General features: G+C 38.9%; 1 protein-coding gene across 2 annotated transcripts in view; it reads right to left on the minus strand.

Annotated features, from left to right (window-relative positions):
• Positions 1–15,687, minus strand: part of uacab (uveal autoantigen with coiled-coil domains and ankyrin repeats b) — a 57,424-nt gene that overhangs the window by 27,030 nt on the left and 14,707 nt on the right. The window contains exon 1 of one of the 2 annotated variants that reach the window (XM_028475290.1): positions 32–819. The exons of the other annotated variant lie outside the window; for it this stretch is intronic. Within the exon in view, the coding sequence (XP_028331091.1) occupies positions 32–67 (36 nt within the window). The 5' untranslated portion in view covers positions 68–819. Of the gene's footprint in view, positions 1–31; positions 820–15,687 lie in introns of those variants that run through there. 2 annotated transcript variants of the gene reach the window in all.

Raw genomic sequence — 15,687 nt, forward strand, 5'->3', positions numbered from 1 at the left:
AACAGTGACATTTGTGACGGTAAATACATACAAAGTGCATGGAGGTGCATTTCAGCCACCGGCTCATCCTGGGTGTGTAGAGCTGGTCCTTGCACCGTGCTACTGAAAATGTTGCCACGGTTCCAATTTACAAAAAAACTAATTGAAGAGAAAAATGTATTTTAAAAAAAGCCCTGTTGCCTCCCAGTGCACTCAACCAGTGAGTGCAACAAAAACAAAGGGTGAGAGTCCTTCTTGGATAGGCTCAATCTCTGAAGTCTTCCTAACTTCGAGGCACAAAACTTCACTTGGGAGGACTGTCAAAGCCTTCTTTCATTCTGTAAGTTCATCACTACAGTTTAGTTAATGGTTGTAGGGAGGAAAAGAAAGAGTGAGAGGAGAGGAGAGGGTTGGAGGTGGAGAAGCAGTTGGGCCAGCCCTGCCAGCCCTGGGACCTGCCCTGGCCGGCAACTGCGACTCCTCCTCTGGGTTAAAGTCAGCTCAGCCTGGCTGCCTCCTGCCTCCCTGCAGAGCCGCTCCCTCTCGTCCTGCCCTTATCCTCAGCCCTCCTGCTCACTTCAATCTGTTTGGCTTCACACTTTTTGTTGCTGTTGTTTTCAGGAAAACCTGCAAAATTACTTGCTTGCCAAAAAGAGCCTGAAGTGTGTGTCTTTGCCTTCTCTCTGCTCAGTCAGTGCTCTTCAGCTTCTTCACACTACCAAATGGCAAGGTCAGTCAGGCGCAGTGGGTAAATATGTGAGCTCTCCTGGGTTTAAAATATCACCCCTCCCTGGTAAACAGCAGTGGTGCAGACAGCCCTGTAGACTGGTTACCTCTTTATTTTTTGACCCTCCAACCTTTCTGTAGTGACTGATAGGAAGACGGGGGCTAAGAATACATTCTGAACATGCCTGCACTGTGAGTAATGGCTTTAATATCTATCACCACCACCAGCATAAAACAAGGCCAGCCAAAAGGACCCTTGCTTACATTGCCACCCATAGCTCGCTCCCTGCTCGCCTCCATTTGAAAATATTAATGTCAGAGGGGGATTATGGTTTTCACATTTTAATGTGGTCTTGGCACGGTCCCCCACAGGGCAGCACAGGGTAAAAACCTGCTAACCCATCCATCTACAGAGGCAGGTGTGGCTTCAAAGCCGCTTGATCCCTGCTGCACAGTAACAAGGTTGACGTCTCACTGTGAGACTGCAGCCTCACCAACATATACATCCATTTCTCCTGTTCTTATTTGCTCGTATAAACAACACATTAGAACAACAAAGTTGCTATTTGCACGATATTAGGTAAAACACTACACGAGCAGAGTTATCCGAGGTAAGGGGAGGACCTGTTTAATTTACACACGACATCAGCTCTTCACAGGCTCGTGTTACTGCATGCTGCCAGACTGGCGTTAACAGAAGCAACATTGATATCCACAAACATGCAAAAAAGACCTCCTCCACATGACATGTCATGTCATATTGAGAAGTAGGTGTCAACTTACGAAAGCTGCTCACGCTAGCATGGAGACAAAGGCGCCAAAATGGCATGCAGCCATTACTTATGTCCATCACGCAAATATCTCCCATGGGTGTGCTGCTGTGTGTGTATTTGTTTGGGAATCTGTTTATGAACTAGTTAATAATAGGGCTGTTAGCAGGCAAGAAAACGTAGCCGTGGATGCAGTTCAGGTACAGAAGACCAACACAAATAGCGATTTGTCACATCACAACAGCCTGTGAAGAATGACATGACGTCAGAAGAGATCATTATTTTCTAATGACTTACGTGAGAAGCTTCTCAATATTTTTTTTGTTTTTCTTTGCTCAAAGCAGTCAAATGATCAACATGTAAAACACGCAACTAGCTCACGCTCTATGGGCAAGAATGATAACATGAGATCACCACACATTTAACACCATAGCATTATGTCATGATCACATGAGTATGAAGTCAGTGCTTCACTTTTATGACATTTATTGACTTGACTTAAAATAGACCACTGTTGAGGAATTTAACCATGCATGATGTATTTAGGTCATGAACAAAATGTGCAGGAATTTTATGAACAGGGTGGAGTTAAAGTTCCAAACAGGATAAAATAATTAATTCTGCAACTAAAGCAAAGTATTGTTTCGTTTTATTTTTCAAAATACTATGCTTTACAACTGAATATAATTATGACTGCCAAAAAGCATTAATTATCACAATTTCATTGTTACTCTTGTACGTGTAATTGGGTATCCCATTTTAGTCGAAGTAGAGAGAGTTGTAAACTGGGGAGAGGGCAAGAAAGAGTAGTTAGACCAGAAAGCAATATTGATAAAGATTATCATTAACAAGAGGAACACATAACGCACAACGTAAAGTGAAGAAAGGGCAAGCTGAAGTTGACAGTGGCCTGCTTTACACAATGTTTCACTGAATAACCACTGTCTTTTTTTTTCCATTTATAAGAGTTGCACCGAAATAAAAATTACTGGCAAAATCCGAAAACCAAAAATGAGAAAACCAAGGCCGGAAACCAAAAACCGAAAGAAATTATCATGCCAATTATTAGTGCAATTGCATTTATGGATATAAATATGTACTAACCTCACTTAAAATTAAATCATTGCAATTGCATAAAATAATAATGCTTCAAATAATAAATAAATTATAAAACGTTTCACTTGACCCTATTCATGTGTACATTAAATAATAAGGTACAGGCCTATACTGTAACTGAGTGGACTGCTGAAAGATGGAGAAAAAAAAATGTTCTCTCATCAAAACACAAAGTGCATTTAAGTTGTTGATGAAAATCAGCTTCTCTGCTTTATCACAGTGGTCTGTTCCTGATAGTTCCTCTGATCTTCTTCTTCTGCACTTTTCCCCATCTCCAAATGGGTTCTCTGCATCCATCGCGCCATCCATTTATAGTGAGCGCTACTTATTCCCACATTCAAGTAAGAATTTTTTCAATGCGGCTCAAGTAAAGTCGCAATCAAGTCCAGAGGATCTGAATAGATCTCAGTGAAACGTGAGTTGGCTGATTCTGAATGGGTTTTTTGAAGGCTAAACGGAGCTACAGCATTGACGTGACAGAGAAACATAAATCACAGAGTGAATTTTTCATTGTTTTCGCTCCACCTCTGCTTAGAAGACGCTTAAGGGCTCAAATGTGAGAAATATGGCCGGTCCGCTCCATATCCAGACACCGCACGCTGACCATGGTGTTGTCGCACCATCACAACATAGTGTTTTGGTGAAAAAAGTGTTTCAACCGAAATCCAAAAATACCATTTTTGGCAGAACATTTTTGGTGGCCAAATTTTCCATGCATTACTATTATTTATACATACAAATGACATGTTGCATATCCCAGAACCCAAGAACAGGAACAATAAATAAGACATTTTAAAGACAACAACAATGAGGTTTAAATGTTGGCACAAACGCCTACTAAACAAACATTAGTAGTGTTCAGTTGATTTTAAAGTTGATTCCACTCATTGCCTTCCCCACCCTTGTCTACATTTCTGTTTGTATTGTGTTCAGGGAGAACACTTTAGTCCACTCCAACAATGTGTACACAATCAGTGTATTGATGCTGAAACAACATTCAACACTGATTGTGTTGAACATTGCTTAAAGCTTCTTCTTGGACCACTGACTGACTGAGCGGATGTTTCACCATGTGACACTGGATAATACATGTGATGTGAGGCCTTTACCTGTCTTCACAGACTACTCCGGGTGAGTAGTGGCACTCTTCAGACCACTTTTTCCATCACCCACTAAAAGCGATAACTCATGCCCAACACGTCAGCGTCCTGCTGCTCTCAGGTCTCTGGTGTCTTCGCTGATGCATCAAGTATTTTACAAGCCATTTGATAACAGATTACAGCTAAAGCCAAAACATAAAAGTTATACGCGTGTATGTCAGCAGACGAAACCGTTACCAAACTGCCATTACAGAATGAGTCTCATTTTAAGCCTTTTATCAGAGGAGCCATTAGCTGAGAGACAGACATTAGGTCATGAAATATAACCCTCTGATATTTTACCCTTCAAGTTTTTAAATTTGGAGACAATTAATTTATATTTACTATTAATTCACATTTAAAAACAAGGAGGAAGATGTTTTTATTTTTATTCACACTGAAATTACATGATGGTCACAAAAGAAGTGTTCTCTATTAATTTACCAAATTATCTATGTATTCATTAAAAGGGTGATTTGCATTGGCAATTATAAAATGGAAAATGGGCAGCCAGATTTAGCAAAAACATCAATTTGTAGTAAATTAAATCCAACAAACAGCAAAACAAAAAAGAGTAAAGATGCATCATGACCAGCCAGAGACAAACACAGCAATCAGCAACAAACAATTATAAACACACAGTTGGGTGCTTTATTTAACAAGTAAAATAAAAAAAAAACTGAAGCATGTCGGAGAGTTTAAAAACAGTATGTTTAGAGATATATAACTATTTCCAACACTCGATTCGAATTAAACCTTAAAAAACACTTGTTTGTTTTCTCTCAAATCTCCAAACATGAATGACGTGTCCACTGGAGTCTTAAAAACTTCCAATTCCCCCACTGACCTGATAAATGGCTTCCTCCTGCTATCAAGTGTGGTAGAGAAAGCAGACATCGAATTTGTGTGGAATGGGAGCTTTACAGGATTGGTGTTTGTCTACACTGCCATAAGAGTTAATGAGTTAAATTTTCTGTCTTCGAGGGCATTGGCAATGCAATAGTCTGGAAACCTTTCAACCAGGACACTTAACATGGTTAAGAAGGCGGGTACAGAAAGAGCAGAGAATGTGGTAAAGAGCGGTATACATATTAATATGAAGCTTAAGAGTATTTAAAAGTTTCATTGCAAGTATATTTAATCAATGTATCTGCCATTGGATCACGTTAATTTTAGATTAATATGTTGTTGTCATTTTTAAACACTGATGATGTTAGATTTTTTAAAATATATAATAAAATACATAATGATGGAGAAAAGGCTCATCACAGACGTTCCTTTGAACCTCAAATTTTGTTGTAAAAAAAGTTATAAGAAAATACTACAAGAAATGGTATTAACTTCTTCTAATTTGTGAGAAACAAACACGTGAGAAGGAAATGTATCGTCATTTATAGTAAACCAAGGCACAACTAGCATTATACAGCAGTGCTCTAATATATAGGAGTACATTGTGCTGAATGGTAGGTCAGCATGTTAACATGCTGATGTTGACATGTTTAATGTTTATGATGCGCAACCCAATCGTTTGTTTAACTTTACTGACAACGTGCCTGCTGTCAATCTTAGCAAAGCATGTAAAGTAAAGACAGATGTTTAACCAAGTTAAAATGTAAAACCTCACTCAAGTCTAATTATAGCTGGTGATTTTAGTCTGAACAACTGGGTAGGGCTCAAATACTGCCAGAACACTGCCATAGTGGGGCCCCAATGATTTAGAATGAATGAATGAATGAATGCTTCAGTATTGGTTGGTAATTTGAGGGCAAATTTACCAAACATAAAATTAAGTGGAAAATCTGAAATTCAGTCTCCAGTGGAGGCAGTTTAACTGTCAAAACCAGAGTTTTAAATGAAAATGTTACCTTCTCTAAAAGTCTGAGGTTGAATTTTCATGAGGTTTAGATTAGATAGACATTCTCTTGAATGTTCTTCAGGTGCTGAATTTAAGGTGAATTAATAGAGTAAATGTGATTGTGGACGTGAAGTTTGGTCATGTGCGTGTACAGCAATACTCGACTCATTAATTATTTCTTCGTCATCTAATTGGGCATGCAGTGGTTCAGGTGGTGGAGCGGCTTGTCTTCTGATTTGAAGGATAGCGGTATAATCCCAGGCTATGCCAGTACCCAAGTGTATTTTGAGCAGGAAACTAAGGTCCAATCTGCTCCATCACTATCAACCTTATTGTGCGACTGTGGCTCAGTGGGGTCGTCCAATAACCAAAGGGTTGGGGGTTCAAATCCTGCTCTAGCAAAGTCATTGTTGCCGTGTCCTTGGGTAAAACATAGGGCTGGGCGATATATCGAATATACTCGATATATCGCAGCTTGTAGTCTGTGCGGTGTTGAAAATGACCATACCGTTAAACTCGCGGACTTTTTTTTTTTTTTTTTTTTGATTTTTTTTTTTTTTTTTAAAATATCTTAGTGGCATTATGCACAAAAGGTGCACTTAAATTTAGTGTTGTTTTGAAATGTCATCTTAATGACAACATGCACAAAAGGGCACTATTTGTTTTAAAATATTGTAGTGGCATTATGTACAAAAAGTGCACTTTAATTTTGTGTTTTGAAATGCCATGTGAGTTGCATCCTGCACTAATGTCTTGTTTTGAAATGTCTCTGTGACAATTTTGCACAGAACGTGCACTTTCTGTTGACAATTTTATGTTTGAGCCACTCACTGTTTAATAAATACAGTTATGTCAACTTTGACTTAGTTGTGATATCCCCTTTTTTGCATGAAAGTTTAAAATTGGCATATATTAATGCAGTATGATCAAGAATGTTTTAATGTAGACATATAGAATCATCATACTGGTGTGATTTTGTGCATCAAAGTGTTAATTCAAGGGTAATGCAAAATATCGAGATATATATCGTGTATCGTGACATGGCCTAAAAATATCGCGGTATTTATAAAAGGCCATATCGCCCAGCCCTAGTAAAACACTTTACCTACTATGAATGTGGTGTGTGAGTGGGTGTTGGTGGTGGTCGGAGGGACAGATGGCCCACTAAGGCAGCCTCGTTTCTGTCAGTCTGCCCCAGAGCAGCTAGTGGCTAGTCTGCAATAGTAGCTTACCACCACTGTGTGTGGATTGAAAAAATAATGCACATCAATGCAAAGAGCTTTGAGTGTGTATCTATGATAAAGGGCTACATAAAATCCAATGCATTATTATTATTAATAATGCCACTGACCTTCCAAAGCACTGTGCGACTACTGGTACTCACTTTGGCTACGTTCAGACTGCTGACAAAGGCAACCAAAATCCATTTTTGTTTGCCCATATGTGTCCTGTATTTCATCTGTTAAAGACAGTTTGAACAGCACAAATCTGATTTTTCCGAAGTGATCCAAGCTATTTTCTTATGTGGTCCTAAATCCGATTTTCATTTGATATTTTGCAATGCATCTGCTTTCTGGAAGGCCAGGTCACATTTAAATCTGACCTTTATATCATAGAAATGCAATAAATTCTGCATCCCAGGAGGAGCAGCGATGAGAGAATAGGTGGAGGACGGAACGGAAATTACACAGTGGAAGGAGGGTGAGGTCTTAGAAATAATAAAAATGTATGCATTACATTACATGTATCAGTGCCACACACACGCCGAAAATACATGTCTTTATCGTTACTTGACCCAATATTTTGCATAATTAAAAACAATACATAATATCGCAGATACAGATATACAGTGCAGGAAAAGCTTAAGTAATTATTTTTCTTTTTTAAATTTAAACACCACAGGCAATCTCAAACAAATTTTCCATACTTTCACTTTCTCCAATAAAAATCTGGTTAAAATAAAATGCAGTATGAAAATATCTAAGCTGGCGCATATTGTGCACTAATATTAGCTGCTCAGTAGCAGTATAACAAACATGATTACCAGAAATTTGTAATATAAAAATGGAGTCACAACAACAAAAAGGTTGGGAACCACTGCCTTAGGGCCTTTTTTCTTTTGCACTAGAGGGATTCTCTAAACTGATAGAAGAACATTGTGATAAGAACGAACCCACAAAAAACCTATTTCTCCAAAAAACCCAAACTGTGACATGAGACCTGCAGTCTAAACGAGGCTTTAGTGAAGTCCATTTGACTGCTTTTTAAAGAAAATGTACTAAAATGTCTAAGAAAATCTTAATTTTGAACAGTTTAACTCCCTCCTCCCCTTTCTTTGATAAGGCCTGCTGGTTGTGGCTTTAAGTGCATTATGCACTACTGAGGGCACTTTTAAAATAAACTTTATAATAATGGTACAATGTGGCATCACAGCAGGCTTTAGTGCTGCCATTTTGGCCGGGTCACTCTTGTTAAAGAGGTTTTGAATCTCAATGAGTTCTTTTTTTACCTGGCTAAGTAAAACATATTGCTTGGTTCAGCGATGGACTGCTGTGTGAAAGTAGCGCTGAATGCAGTGTTCCTTAAAAATATAAGAATTTAACTTTCCCTTCCACAATGAGAGGAAACTGAAATCTAATAAATGTGACGTCACCTGAATAAATAGCAAAGCACCCGTGGCTGTATTATTGAAAACAATCATTGCCCCACCCATATGTGTTCTACAAGTTAAGCTGGTGGCTATAGCTCAGCTATGCTTTTAGCATTATCCTGGCATTTTAATGCCCAGATCCAATCTATCTTGGAATGTGATTGAACTGCTTCGCTTTATTAAAAACAAACTCTCTGAATTAATCAGTTTAACTTTCAGGAATGGCTTGTTTAATAGGACAACTGATATGAATCTGGATCAAATAATCAAATCACCAAAAAAAATAAGTCAAACCAAACTGCTCTATATCTTTCTTTATATCTTTCAACCCAATCGGTCACTAGCAGCTATTTTCATCATTTATCCCCAGAGATACCTGACTGCAAAGTTACGATAGCTGCATGCTTTATGAATATGTGAGTGACTGATTGATTTATTGCGGCAATAAACTATGGCAGTTAAAAGCCAAATATCAAGCTGTATCAGTGTTTACGTGAGCATTTAAGAGAGAGCTCTGATATCAGGAACTGCTGCAACACATTTCTGAGGCACATGTGTGAAACAGCTGCAGCTTTAAGATGGGGGTGCACAAAAAAGGCCAAAGATAAAGCAGTGCTACACAATTCTTAGTCGTTATTGATGATTAAAAAGGATGTGAACATAATATAATTGACATAGTAAATTGAACAACACTGAGCAGGTTTTGAACATTTATTTGAATTTGAAGCTTCTCAATCATCCAGGTCATGATGAATCTTTGGGATAGCATATTCATGTACACAACTCATCATAGTTGGTAGTAACCACAATCATTTGCCTGAAGCCGTGCACCGAGTAACTGTCTGGGCATGCAGCGTAGCTGAAACTCCTCCAGGACCAGAAGAAGAGAAGCGAAGGAGTACCAACGGCTGAGAATATGCTTAGAAACAAACAGGAAGAGGTGTGAAAGTTATGAGGTTTAGAATGCTCTCTCTGAGCCAATAAAACAACACTGATCCTTTGTGTGGTTAAATCGCTGCCCGTCTTTAACAAAAGGCAAACATCACTGTCATTTAATAGGGGAGAGATACCCCTGGTGGTGAACACCAGAATTACAGGGACAATTACCCAAAACATTAACAAGTGCAGAAGCACTTGGAAAAGTTGAGCTCTGAGTAATGAGTGAGGAAATGTTATCGCTCCCCAAAACAATCAGTATAAAATGGGGCTGCTCGTTTATAGAAAAAATTAGATTCTGTCATAATTTAAATCACAATTATTCAAACAATAATTTGTCAACCAAAAAGTTGTTTATTTTTTGTACAAAGCCATATATTTAAACATAAATCAAATAAAACATGTTCGCTTTTGCACAATACAAAAAGCAAAGTATGAATTAAATTATTATTCAAGTATGTTCCCTTAAGTAAACAAATGCAGTGCAGTGTAACTTAACTGCTACGGACACTGATAAATTGCCACAGAATTGTAGCATTTAAATAACAAAAATAAATTTGAGGAAACTGCAAATTATGAATTTAAGTATGTTCGCTGAAGTTTGACACACTGTACAATATATTCGTGGAACAATTAAGAATAATAAAAGTGCAGCTTGAAAAAAGTATGTTCACTAAACAAAGGCATTACTGCACTAGAAGTGTATTAGTTAGGAATAGAAGGGGTTAAGACATTTCAACTCCAATGCTATCAATTTTTACCTAGGAACACAAACCTGTTTATGTGATCTGGCTTTAGGGATGCTCGTAAACTGGACACTATATTGCCACCCCTGCTAAAGACCCTTTCTGAAGATGAGCTTTTTAAAATTTTACTTGCCTTGCTCATTTACCGAGCAATTTTGCCACGTTTCTCCTGCCATGTTTCAAGACCGTTAACCACAACATTCCTCGTGTTGGCCTGTAGGCTAGGCTAGGTTTAGATTTCAAAGTTAGTATTAATAATAGTTGTTTCTTGTGTGTGCCAACCTTTATTCTTTGTAGATAACCTAACTCGTGGAAGTTCGTTTTATTTAGCAAATAAAACATGTATAATTTAATTTAAAACTTTTTTCAAATATTTTTTTCTCTCGATTATATTAATTTTGTAATCGAGTGTAATAATGGAAATCGTAATCAAATTTTGATTAATTGTACATGCAGCCTTAGTATAAAACATGAGTTTGGGTGCTCTCTCTTTGCTCTGTTGAAGTCATTATTGGTGTAAAATCTCTTGTAGTACCAAATATGCTAGTAATTTAGCAAGTTTAAGAAAGAAATAGAAACAAATTGTCATGTCATTTTTTTAAGTTCTCAGTTAGATGGTAAAAGCAGTCAAAGTCCAGTTATAAAGCTAAGCAAAAGTCATCACAAGTAACACAAGGGACCATGAGGCCAGGAATACGACTTAGAATATTGTGGGCGATCAGTTTATATTCCACAGGAGTTTAATTTTTGAACTTCTACATAAGTCGATAATCAGAAATGGATAGAGCTTCCTTTTAGTTTGTTTAACCTCAAAGTCTGGTGACACATTTCTACAACACTAAGGAAAGACTGCACAAAAAATACAATAAGATCAAAGAGAAGGTGTCTGCCCTCAAACACTGATAAAAACAAATACACAAAGCCTGCGCTGACAAATCATTTGTGTAGATTTGAGCCAGTTGAAAGCACAGTAGAGTCATTGTGGGAAAGCAGGAGGATTTGATAGCTTCCTAGACCAACTGGTATCTCTAACCATTATAGCTGACTTTTGACCCTCAGGGCAAGGCTTTTCCAGGCTATTTTTCTCCACTTCCCAGACCTGCTGCCAGGGCAGGAGATTTGCTTTCCAGTTGCCTAAACTCAGTGAACTTTGCCCTTGCTAACTCAAGAGTGGAAAGATGTTTGTCAATATTACACAAAACACAAAAGTAAACAAAATATTAATTAAAAAGATAAGAGGTGCACAAATAGTCGACTCTTGTTCATTAATTAGTTCCTTCTATGCTGCTTCTGCTTTTCAAATGACAGCACAAATATTTAAGGAGATTATTAAACATTGATAAATGAATGTCTTCAACTTTGTAAAAGCAATTAGAGAAACTATTTGACTGATGGAATCATTAATTACATCCAATTATGAAAGCAGCAATCTCCAATTCTAAGATAACAGAACAGAACAACAAAACATATCCATCAGTCAGTGTGTGATTTACAGGAAAGACAGAAGGGCGAGTGGTTTTAAAATAGGAATAAACAAACTAAACTGAGTCAGCAAGCTTGTTCCCAATATTGTAATTATATAAAGAAACTTTCCAAAGCAATACAACCAATACGATAAGATACACAAAGACTTTTTTCGTCTAAAATAAAATAAAAATAAAGGTTTTAAAGGTGGAGATTCTATATAAACAGGTGTAGTGATGAGTCTTTAAAACACAATCAAGTCTGTAAAATGGACCTGCCTTCCAGTTATTAAGAGGAGTGTTAAAGCTGCCAATTATCGATTTGCTGCGTCGTGTAATTTATGCGTCGCGGGCCATGTCGCGGTGTCGTTCACTTCACCTGCAGAGCTTTGTCAAAGTTTTGCCGAGCGAGTCATGGGAGCCAGTTCAATACAGAGTGGAGGCGGTATTTAAATGAAACATGACAGACACGGAGAACAAAGTTTGACCAAAGTTCTCAAACCTGCTCCCACCCACACATTTGAGAATAAAGGAGCTCAACAGCAGGTATGTCACTACAATATCCTACTTTTGTTCCATTTTGAAGTGAAGAAACATAACGTTTGTTTCTTTGGTAGCTCGCCTGATGCTTTGTGTGTCTGCCCAGTTGCGTTTGTATGCAAGATACTTTTTTTATTTCAGTTTAATCAGTTTAGGCAAGGTTTAAATGTGCTTTATATGTAGATAAACTTAACTTGCACACAATGGTGGAAATAATTTTAAAATTAAGCCTCAAGTTTGACATAATGTCTGAGTGAAGTGTGTGTGTGTTCGTTTGTTCGTTCTTTGGCCTACTTACTTGCCTAAACCTAATACTGCAAATAAAACAAAATGTTATGACTACGGGGCTCGAGACTGCGAACATTTTTTCAGTGTGTGCGAGTGAAAATTTAATCTGGTCACATCCGTGCGAGTACGTATGGGTGACCTTATTTTGAACGGAGTGGGTGAAAGCTTTGTCATGTCCCACAAAGTGCACTTCTCTCTCTTGCTCACTCCGCACTGCAGGTGAGGAGACGGTGCGCGCTCACGCAACTTGGCTGCGGGTAATGCAACGGTGAATGCGTCGAGTATAAACACCATAGCGCTCCTTTGGAGTGCGCGCAGTCCACGAACTGAGCCAGGCATAACGAGCCCTTCACTGAGCACTCCCTCACATTGAGGGCAGAAGTAAAAAAGAAAGAACAGCAATATAGAGCATACATCAGAATCAGCATGGAGGGGCCAGAACTGATGGTCTATGATGCCAGGCCAGATGTTCAGGTGTGGTTCTTCCAGGGGAAGAGGGTTAGGAGACCCCACTATAAGAGCTGGACCCTCTGAATTGAATTGAATGCAGATGCTAAGTTGGTTAACTTAATTCAAGTACAGCCAGTTAAGTCAACTATTAATCAGCATGCATGGCTTCAAAAAAAAAAAAAAAAAAAAAGGTGTGACCAAATTTTGTGCTGGTGTGACCAACTGAGAAAGTTAGTCGCACCTGTGACACCACTGGAAAAGTTAATGAAGAGCCCTGCCTAAAGATACCCCTTTAAACAAAGCCCATAATGTGGACATGCCCCTGGTCGAATATACCCTGGGGTAACTGAAGATCCCTGCTGTTGTAGGCCAGGGAGATAGCCTTCACAATCCAGTAAGAAAGCCGCTGTTTAGACAGACTTTACCCTTGGCTGGATTAGTAAAACAGACAAACAGCTGGTCACACAAACGCACACTTCGAGTGCGGTCTATGTATTTTCATAGAGCATGTACAGGAAACAGAGAATGTAACCTCCTTTGCTCCTCAGATGCAAAAGGAGGAGGGCAAAAGCTTGTCAGCTCAAAAACCATGGAACTATGTGCTGAAGGGATGACCTTGAGTATATACGCCACATTCGGGCATAATGTGACCTTGGAACCACCTGAAGTGAAGGCACATCAGTAAGACACTGCCTGGAGACCCCGCGAAGAGAGCCTCCACTTGGCTAAGAGGTGTGAAGACAGGCTTTTTGTGTTTTTTATTCCAAATCAAGAAAACGTTGCCAAAGCACAGTTGTTGCATTCCTGAATACAATTCCTGTCTATGGTGAGGTAAGGAACTCTGGGCATGCTGGAACTTGGACACAAACACTAGTAGTGATGCTTGTTTGGCCAGCCCTTGCATGTAGCGCTGCAGCCCCCACACAGACAGAGAAAGGAATGTAAATACAGTTCTGGCTGTATTGGTCAGACAGATTAGACTGCAGATTAACAGTAACACACATCTAAACTTTGCAAAAAATTCACTGCTTTAACTTCTCATTAAAAAAAAAAAAGGGTTTAAATGTTTTAAGGTTTTTTTATTTCCACAACAGACCAACTTTAAAAGCAATGTTGAGGACAATCAGACTGCTCAGACTTGTGTGGAAATACCTGATACTGATTATGACTTTTCCAATGGGTTTCCAATGACTTGCCACATTAAGTTAATGCAATTTCTACCTCTGACATATAACAAACCAAATATTACTATGGAGATGTCACAGACTTTATCAATACAATTTACCATAAACAAGAATGATAAAATGCGCAGTGTAAAAAAATTAAAGATCACGATGGTATTGGCATTTTTTTTATTTTTTTTTCCTTATTACACAAGTTAAGTATAGGATCCTATATAAAATCCACGTTAACAAAATCAAATGGACAGAATCATCTTGAAAAGAGTCACTGTGAGGCAAGGAACTTAATCATCACTGACTTCTAAATACACAGCTGACCAGTGCCTGCTTCACTTTGCTGTGCCTGTGAAACTCCGTCCGTTTCTCGTCCAGCGCTGCAGCGCTCCATGAAAACATGAGCAGCTTTAATCAGCTTCACCTGCTGAGAGTGCTTGAACAACAACTCCTCAGAGATAAAGAAGATCTTTGGGAAAAGTTGCGTGTTGTTAAGGACGAGACCATTGATGCCAGGGTAGTGCACTGACTGAAATGTTCATTTTTCATACCCAGTGAAATGTTCCAGTTTTCATAAAACAAGTTAATTCTGCTTGTAAGGCAGCGCTGATATTAGACCTGTGTTGAAAAATACGTTTTCCAATTCTGTATTGATTCTCATTCATTTCTAAAGACGATTCGTAAGTCCAAAAATAGATTTTTTTTTTTTAATGCCTTTTCCCCCGGTGAACTTTAACTCCTTCACGTCATGCCTGAAGTAAAGCTCTTGTTATATTGTCCACTTAAATCCTTGTTCACTTATAACCCATTGGGTGGCGGCTGGTATTGCCCTAAATCGTAGTTTGCCAACCACCATAAAACATCAAAAAGATGAAAGAGAAGAAGCTCTCACTGTACATGGTGACGGCCAGCGGTCAAGTTAACCCTTGCGTTAACCAAGCTGAGAAGTGTCACCTCATTTCGTACATACTACAGACTACAAAAGTTGAAGCTGACCATCGTTCTGCCAGTCTAGCTGAAATGTTGACGGCGGCAATAGAGAAGTGGGGGCTGATGAGAAAAGACTAAGCCACTGTAACCAACAATGCAGCAAATATGGTCTGTGCGGTTGGGATGATTGGGCTAACCCAAACCGGCTGCTTTGCATACATCATCAACCTCGCCTCGCAAGCCGGTCTCAAACTCCCAAATATTGCACGTCTGCTTGGCAGAGTGAGGTAGATCACGGACCCCCTCCACTCACCACAACACCCCGTCCTACAACAACTTCACTGGCTTCCCATAAAACAATCAACTTCAAAATACTCCTCATCACCTTCAAAGCACTTCATAACCTGGCCCCTCCGTACATATCTGACCTCCTCCACATCGCCACCCCTGCCCGCACACTCCGCTCTTCCTCCACTCGCCAGCTCTCTGTACCTCCAGCCAAACTCATCACCATGGGGCACAGAGCATTCAGCTACTCTGCCCCCCAGCTCTGGAACTCTCTCCCCCCTGACCTCCGTACCATAGACTCCCTCCCACTCAAAACTCACCTCTTCAGACAATCCTACTCCATCTAGACACACATTCACCACACCAATACTGTACTCTGTTTTATTCTGCTGCACTTGTTTTTATCTGTTTTTATTCTGCTGTTTTTATTGTGTTTATTTTTTAATGACTGCCCTGTACAGTGTCCTTGGGTGTTTTGAAAGGCGCATTTAAATAAAATGTATTATTATTATTATTATTATAAAAACATTGCAATATATGGTATAGCAAGGTACCCATCCCTAATTACTGTCTTATTTGGTGATTTATAAATCTAATTAAATAAATGGAAATTATTATTTTGTTCAAGCCTGTTTT

This window comes from Gouania willdenowi, chromosome 3 (genome assembly GCF_900634775.1).
Source record: "Gouania willdenowi chromosome 3, fGouWil2.1, whole genome shotgun sequence".
Lineage (NCBI taxonomy): Eukaryota > Metazoa > Chordata > Actinopteri > Blenniiformes > Gobiesocidae > Gouania > Gouania willdenowi.